This window comes from Mesoplodon densirostris, chromosome 2 (assembly GCF_025265405.1).
Source record: "Mesoplodon densirostris isolate mMesDen1 chromosome 2, mMesDen1 primary haplotype, whole genome shotgun sequence".
NCBI lineage: Eukaryota > Metazoa > Chordata > Mammalia > Artiodactyla > Ziphiidae > Mesoplodon > Mesoplodon densirostris.
In genome coordinates this window covers 27,419,661-27,437,901 of record NC_082662.1, presented here as the reverse complement: position 1 = coordinate 27,437,901, position 18,241 = coordinate 27,419,661, and the positions used below count along the sequence as shown (strand labels likewise).

The 18,241-nt window shown below is 51.5% G+C and overlaps 1 protein-coding gene across 3 annotated transcripts in view; it reads left to right on the top strand.

The window, feature by feature from the left end:
- The window catches only part of PHC2 (polyhomeotic homolog 2), a 50,173-nt gene extending 32,413 nt beyond the window's left edge, over positions 1-17,760 (top strand). For all 3 annotated transcript variants that reach the window (XM_060089435.1, XM_060089436.1, XM_060089437.1), the window contains 6 exons: positions 7,625-7,827; positions 9,530-9,659; positions 10,497-10,611; positions 11,696-11,837; positions 12,797-13,073; positions 16,330-17,760. In XM_060089435.1, the coding sequence (XP_059945418.1) occupies positions 7,625-7,827; positions 9,530-9,659; positions 10,497-10,611; positions 11,696-11,837; positions 12,797-13,073; positions 16,330-16,484 (1,022 nt within the window). In that variant the 3' untranslated portion in view covers positions 16,485-17,760. The remainder of the gene's footprint in view (positions 1-7,624; positions 7,828-9,529; positions 9,660-10,496; positions 10,612-11,695; positions 11,838-12,796; positions 13,074-16,329) is intronic.
- The last annotated feature ends 481 nt before the right edge of the window (positions 17,761-18,241 follow it).

The following is an 18,241-nucleotide window of genomic DNA, read 5'->3' as shown; positions in this document are numbered from 1 at the left end:
GCCTTACTTCAGGAGTGCAAGGACAGCACACTGAGTAAGCCAGAGCACCTGAGGAACATGAATGATGCCTGAGTTTGGACCAGTGAAAGAACAGCTCTGCTCTGGGGCGGCTGCAAGAGGCCAGGCTCAGTGTGAGTGAGACTGGGGCAGTTTCCTAATCTCTTGAGTCTCAGTGATTGGAGCCCTCCAATGGCCATGTCAGGACTCTTCCACTGTGTCGTAATTGCAGTGTCTTATTTAATCCTTACCACAGCCATATGGGACAGAGATAAGTACCCCATTTTACAGATGAGGAAACTGAGGCCTAGAGTAACTTGCCTGGGATTACAGACTAGGATTTAAGCTTAGGGTCTTTCTGATCCCAATCTTAACTGCTGGGTAGCACAGCTTCTAAATGTAATCAGTGCCAGGCATTTTACATATATAAACTCTAACATTCCCTGTAACCCTGCAAGGTAAGCAGCATGGTTGTCATTTTTATAGATGGAGAAACTAAGGTCAGAGCAGGCACCAAGTGCTTGAAGCTAGCTACACAGGTAATCAAAGATGGAACCAGAGTATGAACCCAGGTCTGCCCCAGTGCTGGTGGCCTTTCCACTCTGCCATTTTTCCTCTTGTCTCCTGTGATCCTGATGTCTCTAGCGGAGAGCCTCTCCTGTGGGTTCCAGACCTTTTGTGAAATCACAAAAGGTGATTCACAAGACGCTTTCTCAAGACGCTTGTGAAATCACAGCGTCTGCTAGAGAACTGTGATGTTAGGATATCTGGGAGCCCTCGACCGCAGCCCTGGAGACCGTAGGGCTGCAGAGCTTTTTTTGAACGCTGTCCCTGGCTCCCTGCAGCTAATGAGCCATCACACGTTGACCAGCCGCAGGTGCTGCTGCTGGGTGGGACCTGGTCTTCAGCCTGGGCCGGGCAGCAGTGCCGCAGCTGTTTGGAAATCCCCCCTGGCTCCGGTCCGAGCCACGCGGGGGCGGCTGGCTGTCGCTCCATTGATTTTTTCCTCCAGAGCTGGGGGCGGCCGCTTGGAAAACGTTCAGCTGTTTACAATTCAGCTTATGTACACTTTAGCTGGGGAGTGTGGGTGAGTCAGAAGGTCCGCTCCCTCTGCCTGTGTCCTAAGAGACAGCCTCAGAGTCAGCTGTATGGTAATGGCCGCCAGGGAGGAGGAGGAGCCTCCCCCTGCCAGGCCCAGATGCTTAAGATCCAGGAAGCCTGTCTGCTCTCCAGTCCTCTTAACCCAGACTCAACAAGGTCGCTCCGCAGTGACACCGAGGCACGTCTGAGGCAACCTGGCCCAGCTTCCCTTTCATTGGGCCGCCACCTCCCTGGCAGGCACCAGGTATGGAGCCGGGGCCTTGCCCTCCTGTGAGTCGGCAAAGCGCCCCAAAGGGATCCTCCTGTCACAGCCCTTTCTACCCTCTCGGGAGAGGCCCCTAAGAGCAGAAGTGCTCCGAGGGGCAGGGTGATGAGGGCACCTGTGTGAGACAGCCACGGCCTGCTGTGCGTCCGGCAGCCACAGGGGCTTTTCGTGGGTCTGACGGTAACTCGGTCCTCGGCAGAATGGCAAAAGCTACAAGCATCTGGCATTGGTACCTCCAGCCTTCTGGTTCTTAGGAGGGACCCTGGGTGGGAAGGGGCCTACAATTTTCCCACCTCTCTGAGGGCTCCTTTTGTGCTTGTTTTAGAAGGTACTCTCTTCCCAATTAGGTGGTACCCACTCTTGCCTTGATTCTGAAATGCACATTTTTAACTATGCACCCTTTTCCTCCTCCGGGAAATTAAGATGTTAGACCCAGGGCCCTTCTAACTCCAGTCCTCTGTGATCTAGTGCCCCTGATCCAAAGTGTCCACGCTTCATGCCCCAGTCCTCCCACCCAGCCTTATCCCTAAGTTGGGAGGAAAGCTATCTGCTTCTCTAAGTGATTCACAGCCAGGTGTGAATGGCCACAGGTGTATATTTGCATTTTAAAGCAGGTTGTTAACCAAATGAATCTCTTTAATGGAATACTCTGTCAGGGTCCCAGGATAGAGCCACCATTCCTCCTTCCCTCCCCCTCCCCTTCCCCCCTCTCTCTCTCTTTCCCTCTGTCTCTCTCTCTCTCAACAAATTGGTGCTTAATGAGATATCTTAACCTCCCTCACTTTCAGAGCAGCACTGATTTCTTTAGGGGCCCAAATATAACTAATGAGATTGTAAAGGGAGGCCACAGCCTTTCCAGAGGGCTCAACCCTCAGCTTGCCGTGCTGTGTTAGCACCAGGTGCATCTGGTCTGTGTCAGCTGCTCCCTGTCTGGGATGTGGCTTCCCTGGGCGTCACTTTGCAGGTGCTCCCCTCAGGGTCTCTCTAGAGCAAGCAGTTGTTTAGGAATCCTGCTGTCACCCCTCCTGGCCACGTGACTGGCCTGCTAAGCTCAGGCACAGTGAGCCGGACTTCAGAGCCAGGAGCCTGGAGAGAACGCTCTGTGTTGTATAAGCGACCTTGTTTTGCCATTTGTCGAGCAGAATTTGTTGCAGGCAAATGATCCATGTTATCACCTATTCTGCTTCCTTGAATCCTTTATTAACTTCATTAGCTTTGTCTTTCTCCTGCTGCTGCCAAGCAAGGGTAGTTAGAAGTCTTGTAAATTAAAATACCCCTTTCTCCTCATGTCTGGAGAAAGTGGAAATAGCCACTGGCCACGTTGAAGGGTAGAGGGAGAGGCTCTGCTTGCCCTTCATTTCCTCTGAAGTCATGTCTTCAAGGCGACTTATTTTAGGGGCAAATAGAATGAGTGGCCAGGTCATCTGAAATACCCACAATAAATGTTAGTACTGAACGATATTTCAGCATAACTGATGATTTTTGCCTTACCTGTGCGTATAAAGAGCACCATAACTGGTTCCGAAGTGCCCCAGACGGTGCGCAGCTGGGGCCAGCCTGACCTCTGTCCTCAGTGGGCAGGAAAGCTCGGCCGGCCTCTCTGGGCACCTCCCTCCTGGCCTCGGGGGTGGGGCCGTTTTTATAGGCGCCTCCGGCCTCTGCCTCTAGAGGTCATCACACCTTTCCAAATGCCTGGAGCCAGCATCAGTGTTTCAAAGGGACCAGGGAACCCAGAGCTGCAGCCTTTGGGGCCAATTTAATGCTGTATCTCCCTTCTGCTGAGGAAATCCTCACTCAAACAGGAAGCCCTGGGCTAAGGAATAGCTCTCATTCTTCTTTATAGCCAGGTACCCAGAAATGCCACCCCCGTAGGCAGGCACCAGCCCAGCTGCGCCCTCTTGTCATTATCACCTCAGAAAGTGCTGGGCCAGTCTCAGCTGGTGACCGGTTGCTATCAGAAGAGTAAGGAGATCTGTACGCTGGTCAAGAGTGAAGACGGAGCACACGGGTTCCCCATGCTCCAGCTCAGCAGCCGTTAAATGGCTATCATATATTGGACACTGGGTTAGCCCTGAAGATACAGATGAGACCCAGACAGCCCCCACCTAACGGCACCTGCTTTGCCTAGCAGAGGAGACCGGCCCTGTAGCAGATAATTTCACAAACTGGGCCACTGGGGGGGATCCTTCCTATTTTAATCCAGTCCCTATAAGGGCTGTTTCTGCCAGCGCCTGTGAGACCAGATTGAGAAGCAGCCTACAAGGTTGAGGCCTGTGTTACGTAACAACTCCCCCAGAACACATTGTTTTGTTCATTCTGATCCAAATACTTAGCCCTTTGTGGTCAGCTTCAATTGAAGGCTAGATTCTACTTCCCCCTTCCACCACCACCACTGAAGCTTGGCTTTATTTCCCTCCTGCAGCCTCTCCTACTCAGGGTGTCCTGGCCTCCACCTTTCAGATCCAGGTAGCTAACTCTGTATGAAGGCATTTGAGACCTGTGGGAATCCCGGCAGCACTTACAGCCTAGGGACTGGTCAAGGGAATTGAGTAAGGAATTCCAAAGATAGAGAATTTCTTTGTCTCTGTCTTCCATCTGGCCGCAGGGCCAACAGGGCAGGTTTCTGCAAGTTTAAGCTGCTTTCCCCTAAGCAGGCTGCAAAGCAGTCTGGGAGAACGGGAAGCAGATTAAATTAATCTCAGTGTGCTGAGCTTGGCAGGGGGTGAGATTGTGTATGGTCATTCCAGAAATAGCCCAAACTGCTTTGTGACTAAAGCACATGATAACGTATTGCCTACAAGATGACTGCAAAGCAAAATAGCTGCAAACCTTTGTACAGTCGTAAAACGCTCTCCCTTCCGTCCCTTGGATTCTGTGTCTCCTGTAGCCTGCCCCAGAGGTATAATGGAGAGTGATAGTTTATAATGTTGTGGTGAAGGGGTTTATTAGTTTGTTCTCTTGCTTAATAAGATCCTTTTTTAAAAACTTAGATTCCCAAAAAGTCTTTTTCCTCCCAGAGTTAAGTATTGGCTCTGTAGCCTCTGAGCTGGTGAATGTGTCTGTTGGCTCCTGTATTTGGCACGAGGGAGGACTCTGACCTCAGGAGCCCCCACCCCTCGTCTTGCAGTGTACGTTAGTAGGCACAGATCCTGAGAGACAGGAGGGAAGGCGGTAGAGGGGGCAAGGAGAAGAGTCGAACAAGGTTGGAGAGATCACATAAAAGGAGACAGGGTATCAGCAGCTGCTTGGTGATAAATATCAGTGAAAAGAGGGAGGTGGGCATGATCCCAGAATTCAGAGGAGAATGGATTAATTCCATAGAAGTATTATAAACTAAAACAAGGGAGTCACTCATTGCCCTCCATCTGTGCTCTCAGCGAGGAACGAGATTGTTTTTGAAAGAAACAAAACAAAACTCTTACCAACAGGATCTCTTGGATCAATACACTTGATATATTGTGTTAGTATTGACTGAGTACCTGACTTTAAAAGATGCTGGCAAAGAAGACCTAGGGTGATGATGAATTTGCAACCTTTTATATAAGAAGTAGTCAAAGGAGCAGAGGGAGTGTGGCCTGGAGGAGAGAACATAAACTGGGCTCATAAGTGACACCCTTCATGACACCAAGAGCATTTCTTGAGTGTTTCCCAGTGTGCTAGCACTGCACTGCTATTCATTTTCTCGCTTAGTCCTGTAGCACACTAAAGGGTAGGTCTTATTATTGTCTGTATTTTATAGCTGGAGAAACTAAGGCTCAGAGACAGAAGAGGACTTGTCCCTAATCCACTTGAGTGATAGAGACCAGTCTCTAAGCCAGGTCTAAGCCTATGTTTTTGCCCATTGTACAAATAAGATTAGCCTTGTTCTGTGTGGTCCTAAGGAATAGAACCAGGGTAAGTGGACAGAAATTAACAGAAGATAGATTTTTGGCTCGTTATAAGGAAGAACTTATTAATTGAACTGCCCAAGTTGGGAACAAACTACTTCGGAGGTAGTGAGTTCCTTTGTCATTAGAGGTATTCAAACAAATGCCAGAAAATCACTGGGTGGGGCTATTATAGGGAAGGGTCAAGCATTGATTGGTAAGGGGTTGAACCAGACTTTCTAATCTTGTGATTCTATAATCTGTACAGTAGCTCATTAGCGAAGCCAGGGAATATTTTACTAGGCTCGAATTAGAAGGGAATAGCCATCATCTAAAAATAGGATTTTAACTTACATAGTAAGCTTTCTATTTTACCAACATTTATTCATTATTTTAAATAAAATACAGGTTTGTTTCTTTGCATATTTAAAATACTTTAAAATATAAAAGCAAAAATGTAATTATGTAAATACAGACTTAAATATTTAAAATTTAAAAGCAGAGAAACTTAATTTGATTGATTGTATAATTAACTCAGTCCTCCTAGTTATTCATGGATTGTTAAGGAAAGATCTTTTTTTCTAGTTCCCAAACACCTTTACAATTTTAGAAAGACTGATTCTAAAGGAGAAATTTTCCGTCCCTATAGAAGGGTCAAAAATGTCAAAAAAAATTTTTCAAAGGACTATAAACACGTAAAGGAATTTTTCTAACTTGCTGGTATGACTGTGTCTCCAAAAAATTAATTTTTAAAAAATCTCATTAATCACATCTCTTAGGTAACTCCCACTCAGCTCTGAAATTTATTATAGTTGAATTATAGAGGTCTGAGTACTGAAGGCATGTGTCATGGCCAACTCTTTTTCTTAACAAAAAAAAAAAGATTTATCCCAGTTTATTGCACATTAGGACTACTAGTAAGAAAATGAGCCGGTTATAAACCTTTTCTAAAATGAGTTTATTTTGATTTCTCCATGCCACATAATTAGGCATCGTGAATTCCTGTTCTGTGGTGGGATTTTTAGATCTTTAACATGAAATAAGAGCATCTTCATATAAATTTTGTGCAAAAATTACTTAGCTAATAAATATACTGAAATTGTTTTTAAAGTGTGTAATACATACATTCACACGGGGTTATGCTTACTGTCAATAGGCTTGTTGCAATAAAGAAATGGCTTTTTCTTTTTTTCGATCTTTAACATGAAATAAGAGCATCTTCATATAAATTTTGTGCAAAAATTACTTAGCTAATAAATATACTGAAATTGTTTTTAAAGTGTGTAATACATACATTCACACGGGGTTATGCTTACTGTCAATAGGCTTGTTGCAATAAAGAAATGGCTTTTTCTTTCTTTTTTTCTTTCTTTCTTTTTTAGGAAGTTCCAGGTTAAAGGCAACCTCAGCTTCACACAGTTGGCGGTGGTAGAGAATGGCCCTGGGAAGGGGGGGTGGGGGAAGAGTTAAAAAAGGGAAGAGAGAAAAGTTGCTTCTCAAACAGTGAAGCAACTCAGGAGAGGTACTGTTTGGAGTGGTGGAAAGGGGGTCCCTTGTGGTGTGGTTCTGTAAAGGCACCTCCTCATACTTACTGGAGCTCTGTCAGGCTCTTCAGAGAAAGGCTGGCAGGCCCGTGGAGAGGAAATCTTAAGCAAGGCTCTCCTTGGAGGGAAGGAGTCTGTGGTTGGCTGAGAATCAGATTGGATGTGGAGCTGAGAACTGGACAAGAGGCTTAATTGGAGCAGGAGACCTGCAGGAACAGCATAGAAAACCTCAGCTCTGCCTAGGGGCTTCCTCGGTGGAGAAACAGAATACACGCATATCTTAATGCAGTGATCCCAAATAACCAGTCTCCAATTAGGCAGATCTGTGTTAAAATGTTTACGTGGGGTTCAGCACTTTGACATTTCACAGCACGCTTAAAATCTAACCCTTTCCTGAGGAACCTCGTAGAAGGTTCATTTATCCTCTCTCCCCGAAACCCCGTCATGCCCCAAGCCCTATACCTAGTTCAGCTTTTCATCTTGGTTTTAGAAGTCACCTTGAATACGTTTTCTCCCTTGAGCAGAATGTTAACTTGTTTGTCCAGATCAATATTGACCAAGGTCTTAACTCCTCAAAGGCAGAATTCTTGCCTGTGTAACCTGGTTGGACTATTCTTAGCACAGTTGGGAAATTAAGAAACACTGCTGGCGGATGAGCTGCACTGTTGCAGAACAGACTGTAGTCTCACTTGGTAGTGGGACCACTGAGACTGTACCACTTTTGAATGGGTCACTGAGGGAGGGGACTGCTTGGTTTGCATCGTCGGGCAGTGTTGAGTCCCTGCTCTGCTACTGGCCTAGACCTGGTTCTGACCCCCACCCCTTGTGTTTTCCTGCTTTCCCTTGTACAGAGACAGGGCAGGGCATTGTTCATGCACTGACCGACCTCAGCAGCCCCGGCATGACCTCAGGGAACGGAAACTCTGCCTCCAGCATCACCGGCACTGCCCCCCAGAATGGTGAGAATAAACCACCACAGGCCATTGTGAAACCCCAAATCCTGACGCATGTTATCGAAGGGTTTGTGATCCAGGAGGGGGCGGAGCCTTTCCCGGTACGGACTACTTCTTTTCCCCTCTTTTTTTTTTTTTTTTTTTAATAAGTATACTTTGGATGTGTATTAGAATAGCTTTACATTTCCATGTAAAATTTCTGAAAATGTGAAAAATTTGCTCTTTCCTTGCTAATTTTCCCCCAAAGGAATATCAGAGCCATTTTCTTTCTAGGATTGAGTGTCTTCCTAAGGTCCAGAAGGGGTCAGTGATTAAGAATAATTGGCAAGACCCCTTGGTTAGAAGTTTCCATACAGACTCAGCTGTGTCCCTGCCTGGTGAAGTGCGAACCCCTTGGTTAGAAGGGAGTTCACATTGGGGTATTTGGTGCAGGATGATGGACTTTGGCATTCAGGTTTGAATGCCAAAACCCCCAAATGGCAACACTTTGGCTGGTTAGAGAGCAAAAGGAAGCTGTGTAGAAGAGAATTCTCAAGATCTATCTGAATGGAAGACAAGCGAACAGAGTTACAGCCTGAAGCTTCTTTTCTGGGGACAGAGCCTTGAAAGGGGAGTGAATGAGGGGCACTTCAGAAAGGGGCACTTCATCAAGTGTCTCCAGTTAAAGCATAAGACCAAGGGGAAACACAGAGGAATCAAGAAAATGGCTCATTAGAACAGCACCCAGAGCCAGTAGTGCGCAGTGTGAATTGGTGAGACAGGTGGCCTGCTCTCTAGGTGGGAGGAGCCCAGAGCCAGGTGCACTCCAGCCTCTCTCGTGATAATCTTAACTGGCTGTTAGAGACACAACATCTTCATGGGAGGCCATCTGTTTTTTGCACATTCTTTGGATCCATGTGTGGTTTGAATAGTCAGCCGAAGCCTCTGAGCTTGATTAACTGAGATGGGTGGACTGCCCTTCTAAAATGCCAAAAAACAAAAATGCCAAGACAGGTTCTTGTCCTCTTTCCCTCTGGAGGTCGGTCAAGGCCTGGGGCACCTTAGCTATAAGTAGCTCTAGCCTTGTCACATCCCTTCCCTCATTAGACTAGGTCCTCCCTTTGGCCCCCTGGAGAAGCTCCAGAACCCAGCTGATCTCACAGGGTTGATGCTGATTGGACAGCAGCCTCAGCATCACCCTAGAGATCTGGCAACCAGGCTGCCTGCACAAAAGGCAACAAAGGGAGTGCACCAAAGAGTGAATCAGCTAGTCTGGGATCCTGGCACCACCGAGGGCCTTTGCTTTCCGGTGTGGCCCAGCGTCCGCGTTTTCCTCTTCTCCTCCATGGCTGCCTGTCCCTCTGGCTCGGGTAGGGCAGTGGTAAGGGAGAGAACAGTAAGGCATCCAGGAATGGCGGCTGGGTCTGTGTGTCACACATACAGTCACACACAGCCTCAGCTGTGTTCCTGCCCCGTGACACGTGAGTGCTGGGGCCTGGCCCTTGTCCTGGTGCTGCGGGAAACCTGATACCTGCCTCCATCTCTGCCCCCTAGACGCTTGGAAGAGTAGATATTCTCCTGACCTCCTAAGCCATCCATTGGTCCTGGGTTGAAGCCATTTCCATCCCCGTGCTTTGGTGGTCATCGGCATCTTGCCTCTTGAGCTAAACAGCAAAACAGGCCTTGAGCAGGGTGTACCTGGATGGTGATACAGGGGCGGGCATCTGTGCCTGGGTGCTTTATACATGTAATTTTGATGAGGCTGGATAGCAAGGAAGCATGCCCACCTGACCCTCATGGCCTCCATGTTGCCTTGTCCCCTAGGTGGGACGCTCATCCCTGCTGGTGGGGAATCTCAAGAAGAAGTATGCACAGGGGTTCTTGCCTGAGAAACTTCCGCAGCAGGACCATACCACAACCACTGACTCAGAGATGGAGGAGCCCTATCTGCAAGGTAGCGTCTCAGACCCTAGATGCTGGGGCTTCTGACGGGGCTGAACAGGACTCAGCAAGGCTGGAAGGTCCTTTCCTGGTATCCACGGAGGGGTTCTGAGCCGGGGAGCGTGTGAACATGTCAGCTGACCAGACATTTCCCCCACTGCCCGCTCAGCCCTGTCCCTAGAAAACGGACGGCAGTTCCTGCCCCTTGGGGAACTGAGTGTGCCCTGCCTGTCTCTAGCCCCACTCCTGCCAGCCCCAGGATTCCAAGAGCGGCTTTGCCCGCGTGAGTCACTCGCCAGTTGTAGGCCTGCAGGAGCAGCCCCAGGTGGCTTGTGCCCTTCCTCTACTGCCTCAAAAGCCTGCACTCAGGACGGGGGCCAGCGAGGGCTGCACTTGCGACACGAGCCACCGACTAAGTGGAGGCGGGACGGGACGCCCACGTAGGCTGCAGAACTCCTGGGCTCTGTTACTCGGCCGGCAGCCAACTGGACACCTCAAGCGAAGGGCGGGGTAATTCTAGATCAGTGGTGACAGCATTGAAGCTTTCCCTCTGAGCCGCCTGCTCTCTTCCAGGGTCATAAAGAGGGGCGCTGGTTCTTCCCCACCCGTGCTTTGTCTCATAGTCCTTAGAAGAAGAAACTGCTGGGTGTCCAGGGGCCATCTCTGGACACCTTCGGATACTTTCCAGGGGTGAAACCACAGCCCTTCCAAAAATAGCGACAAAAGCAGTTTGGCACTCTCCAAGCCGCTGCTGCAGGCAGCACAGAGCAGAGAGGCCCCGGGGTGGGGCTGTGGGCAGTCCTGTGGGGACTACTCCTTGTCTGCGCTTACCGATTTTCATGCTTTTCAGAATCCAAAGAGGAGGGTACTCCCCTTAAACTCAAGTGTGAGCTCTGTGGCCGGGTGGACTTTGCCTACAAGTTCAAGCGTTCCAAGCGCTTCTGCTCCATGGCTTGTGCAAAGAGGTAAGAGCCTCAGCCCCTTCCCTTTTCTTGGGATTGCGCCTTGGTACCCAGCTCCTTATTTCTGTGACCTGCCTGGAAGCAGCATCCTGTCACTCGTTCACCAAAGAACTCCCATGAGCAGAGCAGGGCAAGCGGCAAGGGTCCAAGAGAAGGAATCAGCATTTAGCTTGTCTGGCCCTTCTGGGTCCCACTGACACCCGCCCTTGGCAGCTCCCATTTCCTTAGGGTTTACCGAAGCCTCCACCGGAAGCTTTGCCCAGAGCCACTGCGCTGGCTACAGATGTTTCCTTTGTGAGCGTTCACCCAGCTTAGAAGACAGGTGATCACAGTAAACACCAACGTTGTTTACTGTGGGCCGGCTGTGTGTGAGTCTCTGTGCTGGGTGTTAATATGCATTATGTCATCTAATCTTCAAAGTAATACTGTGGGGCAGGTATTGCTGTCGTGCCCTTTATACTTGTTAGGAAACTGAGGCACCAAGGAGAAGTAATTGCGCCTAAAGCCTTCGAGCTGGGGATCCAGACTTGTCTGACTCTAAGCCCAGAGTGCTCCTTGTGCCAAGAGGGAAGAGGCCTGAGCCCCCAGAAGAGAGGAGCTCTCGAGGCCCCAGGCAGAGATGCCCTGCACACCAGCTGGAGTAGGGCCGTCTGCAGCCCTCCCTCCCTGCAAGCTGCACTGGAGGACCTCCCGCACCTTTGTGACGCTCTGCCAAGCTCTGCCAAGCTGTCCGCCGTCAGGACGGAGGACACTAGTTTCCCAGCCCCGGTGATACGTGGAGTGGAATGTGGCAGCCCTGAGTTCTTACCGTGATCCAAGTTGTTGTGCCAGGCACTTTGCACACATTAGCTTATGTTATTGCCAGACCGGTTACAGAAAGTGAGTGGTCTCCTCCCCAGCTCTAGATAAGGAAACTGAGGGGCTAAGTGGCTTGCCCAGACCCACACAGCTAGTGCTAAGTGATGGGCTTAGGACTGCAACGAGGAGGCAGACGCAAATTTTGCCAAGTATCCTGGCTGCTCTTACTCCTCCTGGGCCATTCGCCCTGCGACTGCCCTGACTGCCCTTGTTCCCCTGGCTCTGGCAGGTACAATGTGGGATGCACCAAACGAGTGGGCCTTTTCCACTCGGACCGGAGCAAGCTGCAGAAGGCGGGAGCCACAACCCACAACCGCCGTCGGGCCAGCAAAGCCAGTCTGCCAACACTTACCAAGGATACCAAGAAGCAGGTGAGAGGCTGGAGGAGCCTGAAGCTCGTGCTCTCGGGTCCCCACCAACTTCCCTTCCTAACATGACCTGGGACGCCCGCCGTCCTTTTCCGCTGCTGGCGTCAGTGCTCCATCATGCATGCTCCCATCTCTCATGATCTGTCAGGTCAAGCCGTCTCCCCGTGTCCCTTCATAGGTCCCTTCATTTAGACCCTTGGGTGCTTCAACTTTCCCTCCTCCGTGACCTTGCCCCGACTTCACCCCTTTCTTCCAGTTTGCCTCCATCCTTGACTTCCGGGGCTCCCCTGCCTGAAGAGACAGGCTGTCCCAGGTAGCACCTGCCTTCCGAGGAGGGCTGGGTGAGAGGCAGCCGACACCCTTTACTTCCCCTCCTTGTTGCCTCTCTGAACGTCAGAGCACTGAGTCCTTGAAGGTCTCTACCAGGAACGTGGGTATTTGTTCATTAAATATGTTTTAGCACTGGCTGTACGTCAGGAGCTGTTAGGCACTAAATCTCTTTAAGTTGTGCTACAGGAACTCACAGCCTAGTAAGATGCTTCAGACCTTATGTGTATTTTTCTGTTTATTGTTATTGTTTTGGCCATAAACCTCTTTAAGAATCTGATGAAAGCTACAGTCCAACATGGACATACACAAGAAAATTTACATGCTATTTCAGGTGGTTTACAGACCATCCCCCTAAACCCCCAGAGCCCTGGTTAAAAACCCCACGTCTAGAAGAAAGAACAGACGTAGAATCAGATCACTGCAGTGTAGTGTGGTACATGCTCCAGTACTGGCACTGACTCTGCTTAGGATCAGAGAGGGGACATGGCAAAAGATGCTTTTTGATCTCGAATTCAAAGATACATAGTAGCAGACCATGTAGAAAAGGGAGAATATACCTGCCTTTGCCCAGCACTCTGTTAGAGGTGGTTTATGCCCCCATCCTGAAGAAAACCGTGTCTCTGTGCTCCCAGCCAGCAGGCACTGTACCCCTCTCAGTTGCTGCCGCACTACAGCTAACACACAGCCAGGAAGACTCCAGCCGTTGCTCCGACAACTCAAGCTACGAGGAGCCCCTGTCACCCATCTCAGCCAGCTCATCCACCTCCCGCCGGCGACAAGGCCAGCGGGACCTGGAGCTCCCTGACGTGCACATGCGGGACCTGGTGGGCATGGGGCACCACTTCCTGCCAAGCGAGCCCACCAAATGGAATGTGGAAGATGTCTACGAATTCATCCGCTCTCTGCCAGGTAAGGTCCTTGGAAGTTCCACGCCTGCCTGGAGTAGCAAGGAAAGCGAGGGTGTGACAGACCTCACCTGCCGTCACCAGGAGAGGCCAGGCAGTTCAGGGAGAGGCTCGGGTTCAGGAACGGGGCGGGGGGGGGCAGAGACGAGGACGAGGAGGTGCCTGCCGGTAAGAGCTTACATTCTAGCATGGAGCGCTGACTGTAATGTTCCGTGGCTATAATCTGCCGTATCTGTGGGCTCGGTGAGGGGCCTGTGTGAAGGTGATGACGTGACCAACCCTGTGTGTCTCCGGGGCGAGTCGGGAGGGGCGTCAAGCGGGAGTGGAGGAAATCGGTCAAGGAGAACGTTAGAACGAAGAACGTTTACACTGAGTGACAGTGGACAAGCAGGCCTGAGCCGGATGGAGAGACGGCATCAGGGAGCAGCCTAAGCAGAGGCACAAAGACACGCAAGCATGTAAAGGAGCTGGCGGCTGCACGTGACCCTGGGTGCGCAGTGCCAGTGGTCTCGAGGGTAGGATCTAGAAATGAACCTTGAAAGACCTCCCATCTGCACGGCTGCGCTCATCGGGACCAGAGCTTCTCCACTGTTTCTTCTGCCAGCCTCACCCAGCCACTGACCAGGTCAGGCAGTGGTGACCATAAGCCCGTTCACTCAGAGACCAAAGGGGGATATAGTGGTTAAGAGCAGGCTTCGGAGTTAAACAGAACTGGGCTCAAATCCTGGCTCTGCCACTTAACCCAGTGTATTAATCTATTGCTGCACCCCCCAAATTTGTTACCGCACAGGTAATGTGGATAAGGAATTCAGGAGCGGTTTAGGTGGGCGGTTCTGCCACAGGGATTCTTAGGAGGTTGCGATGAGGATGTCGGCCAAGGCCAGCCCAGGCCACGTGAAGGGTCACCTGGGGCTGTCAGATCCTCTGCCAGGGTGCCTCACTCACACGCTTCCCAGGGAGCGTGTGGCTGCTGGCAGGAGGCCTCTGTCACTCTCCCACGGGTCTCTTCAGAACGCTCACGCTTGAGTGTTCTCGTGACGTGGCAGCCAGTTGTCCCCCCAGGGGGTGATCCAAGAGAGCAAGGTAGAAGCCACCCACCATGCCCTTGACGATCTAGCCTCAGAAATCACATTCTGTCACTTCAACAATATCTTTCTGACCACACAGGTCACCCCATTCATTGTCAGGGACTCATGAAGGCATGAAAAGGAAGCAAGGATTATTGGGAGCTACCTGGAGCCGGCCAGTACCATAGTTCACCCCAGTGATTCATGTTCCTCCCTCGAGTAAATTAGCCTCACCCCTACCCAAGGCCCCACAAGTCTCATCCCATTACAGTGGAGGTTCTAGGTCCAGGATGTCAGCATCTAACTCAGGTCCAGGCACAGATGAGGCTCACTGGGTCCCACTCCTCAAGGATGATTCCTCTCAGTCTGCAAGCCTGAGAACGAGGAGCAGGTTATCCACTTCCCTCCACAGACCTAGGATATGGCGGGATGGGCATCGGGTAACTACAGTAGATGTGCCCATTCAGGATGCCCCGTTCGAGAAGGGAGAACACAGGAGGCTACAGGAGTCACCAGTCCATACCAGGGCATGTGCTGGCATTTCCTTAGTTAGGACTCAAAGCCCGGAGTGATTCTCTTTCGCTCTTGGTTCCACCCTGAGTCATCCTTCCTTCCCATGAAAGGTAGCCTGTGGAGTTGTTTTCTCAGCCTACTTCCTGCTGCTTTTATTTCACATTACCTCTGACCCTTTCCATCCATGTGAGCAGTGTTTCTGCCAGACGATTCTCTCTTACGCTTTGTGGGCTTTTTATGAATGTTATCCAACAATGTCTTCAAGACAAGCCTTACTCCACATTAGGTTTCTTCTGAAGCTGAGGGACAGTGCCCTTAACAGTCTGAGGAGCTGGGCCATTGAATGGAGAGGCTCTGTGAGGCACGCCCATAAAATCCTGAGAGAGCGTTTGATCCAACAGTTCTCTGAGGCGGCACCTTAGAGCTTTCTGCGGTCTTAACAAAAGATTTAAGTCACCCCTGCAGTTTCGTCTTTAGAGTGTGTCTTTTTGACTGTGCCCTGGATTTGGTCTTTGCCTAGAAACCGTTTCTTAATTTTAGCATCATTTGCCATCTGGAGAGGCTGAGGAGTTTCAAAATCAGCAAATCCAGGCTCCTTCCTGTTCTCGTTTTCCTCGACCTCGTCCCTCCTCACATTTCCCGCGGCCACGGTGGGAAGCCAGGTGGCACCTGCAGCGGTCTGCCTGAGGTCTCCTGAGCCCAAGCAACATTCAGTAGGCGTCTCACACCCACCGGGTTACCACCAGCAACAGTGTTGCTAAATTTTCTACTATTTCATAACAAGGATCCCTTTTCTTCCAATTTCCAGTAAGTTTCCTCCCGTTCCTTTAAGCCTCCCCAGCAGTTTCCTCTAAGGCCATCAGGCTTCTTACTCCCGTCTCTCAGGGAACCTTAGACCTTCACTGCTGCTCTCCTCAAAGTCCCTCCAGCTCCCACCCGCTGCCAAGTCCAAGGCCAGGCCCACATGGTGAAGGTGTGGTGATGGCAGCATCCATCTTCCAAATACCCAGATCTGCATTCGTTACCTACTGCTGTCAAACAGATTACTCCAAGCCTAGTGGCTTAAAACAGTAATCACTTCTTATCTCAAGAGTTCTGTGGAGTGACTTAGCTGGGCACTTCTGGCACGGAGTATCTTTCAAGGGCTCAGTCACGATAGCACCCAGAGCTGCAGTTTCTGAGGGCTTGGAGCTGGAGGACCCCCTTCCAAGGTGCTGCGCTCACATGGCAACGGGGGGCTGGCTCTGGGCAAGAGGCCTCAGTTCTCTCCAAGTGGGCTTCTCCAGAGGGCTGCCTGAGTGTCCTCACAACACAGTGGTTGGCATATTCCAAAATAAATTACCCAGAAGACCAAGGTGAAGCTGCTGCGCCCCTTCTGACCCAGCCTTGGAAATCCCGTGCTGTCACTTCCACAACACTGTACTGACCTCCGGGGTCAGCCCAGTTCACTGGGCAGGGTGGGGGGTGAACAAGGAGGTGTTGGGTCACAGGACCACCGTAGAGCCTGGCTACCTTGGGTAAGTCACTCAGCCTCTCTCAAGCTGTAAAATAAGAACAGCAACACCTTCCTCGAGGTGTGTTCGTGAGGATCAAGTGAGATGATGCATCTGAAGGGCAGTGACTGCCAAGCGTGACCGCTGGTAGCTCTCATTGATACTGTCTTTGGTCATGTCCCCTCAGGCTGCCAGGAGATAGCAGAGGAATTCCGTGCCCAGGAAATCGACGGGCAAGCTCTGCTGCTGCTCAAGGAGGACCACCTGATGAGTGCCATGAACATCAAGCTGGGGCCCGCCCTCAAGATCTATGCGCGCATCAGCATGCTCAAGGACTCCTAGGGCTGGCCGGGCACCGGGGTTCTGGCCCCGGGCTCCTCCTCCCGACTGAGCAGAGCCAGCGGACACTCCTGGGGGCCCAGAAATGGGGCCAGTTGAGGGAAGGGGCCTTCCCTGTGGGGCATGGCTGGGGAGGAGGTCTCGGCACCTCCTCAATGGCTCTCAGGGGCCTTTCTTTCTGTGGGAGGGGCAGAGAGGTAGGTGGCGCAGAAGATGGGGCTTTATGCTTGTACATATTGATAGCACTGGCTTCCTCCAAAGTCCCACTACTCTAGCCCCGCTCTCTTCCCCTCCCTCTGTCCCCCATTTTCCAGGGGGTATACGGTCAGGGCTCCCAACCTGAGTTGGGTCACTTCCAAGGGCAGCCGTCAGGCCTGCCTAGAGGCCTCAGAAGCCCTTACCTGCCTTCCTCCACTCCTTTCTCCAGGCCCAGCTAACCCTTCCCGCTGCCAGCTTCTCTCACTGCAGCCTGTTTCTGAAGCAGCCAGAAGGGTTCTCCCCCTTCACCCTCTACAGGTGGAGGGAGAGAAGCTGGGCCCAGTTTGGCCACGCCTGCTGGCACAGACGCCTTAACGCTGTGTGTGTGACTGTGTGACTGTGTGGGAGCCTGGACTGACAGGCCGAGAGCCACCCTCTGGCATCTCCAGGTGTTTTGTAGCAAACAGCCACTTAGTGCTTTGTCCTGGACTCCACTCAGCCTCAGGATGGGGAATAGGAAAGAGGGCCGCCTCAGTGCAGAGAGGCACCATCAGAAAGCGATGAAGATTAGTAGGAGATTTTCCTTCCCACGTGGCCGAGGTGTCTCCGCAGCCCCTTCCCGCACTGTGACGTCCCCCTGACTGCCCTGCTGTGTCACAGGCGGCACTGAGGAAGCTGCTGGTGGGCTAGGCCAGGCCGCGCCTCCCCGTCTGCCCGCCCGCCCCGCCCTGGGAGCCCAGTGGTGGGGCCCTGGGAACGTCCAAGGGCAGAAGAGCTGGAGTGACCACCACTGAGGTGAAGAAGGCAGCCTTCGGCCTCGGGTCCCACACTTCTCTGCCTCTGGAACTTGCTGGCGGCTGTCTGAGCTGCCCGTGGAGGAGGCGGGGCAGGAAGGGCGAGGGCCTGCCTCTGACTTGCCCGGGCCTCTGCAGACTCCTGGTGGGAGTGGGACTCTCCCTGGGGGGAGGGTGTGTGTGCCCTTCTGAGCTTGTTCTATTCCCCACTCACACCCCCAGGCAGGGTTGGAAATGAAGGACTTTTTTAACCTTTTTGTTTTTTAAAAATAAATCCGTAAAATCTGTTCCTTCTGTGCCTTTCTCCCCTGGGGATGCCTTTCTGTGGTCCTGAATGGCTACTTTTCATCTGTCAGGAGAGGGGTGGGTCCCTGGGTTGGGGGAGGGACGACCACCTTAACTGGATAGCATACCCTCCACGCTTCACTGGGGCTGGGTCCTTTGAGGGTGCCCTTGGCCCCAGTCCACATGAGAAAAGCAGATCCCACCTCTGTCCTTCACACGGGTGTCCCCTGGAGTGTGAGGTCCAGGGCCCCTTCAACTCGGAGCCCCCCTACCCAGCACTGCCACCAGGGAGACACGGTGCTGTTGAGCCAGGGATATCCGGCACACCTGAGGCAGAGAGACCAGACCCTTCCCTCCGCCGCAGACACCTGTGGTGGCTGGAGCTCCGCGTCCAGAACTGCCCTTGGGGTGGCTTTGGCTCACTCGACCCCTGAGCGCTTTCTGGATGCTGCAATAGCAAACTAGTAGGAGAGTCTCTGCCTC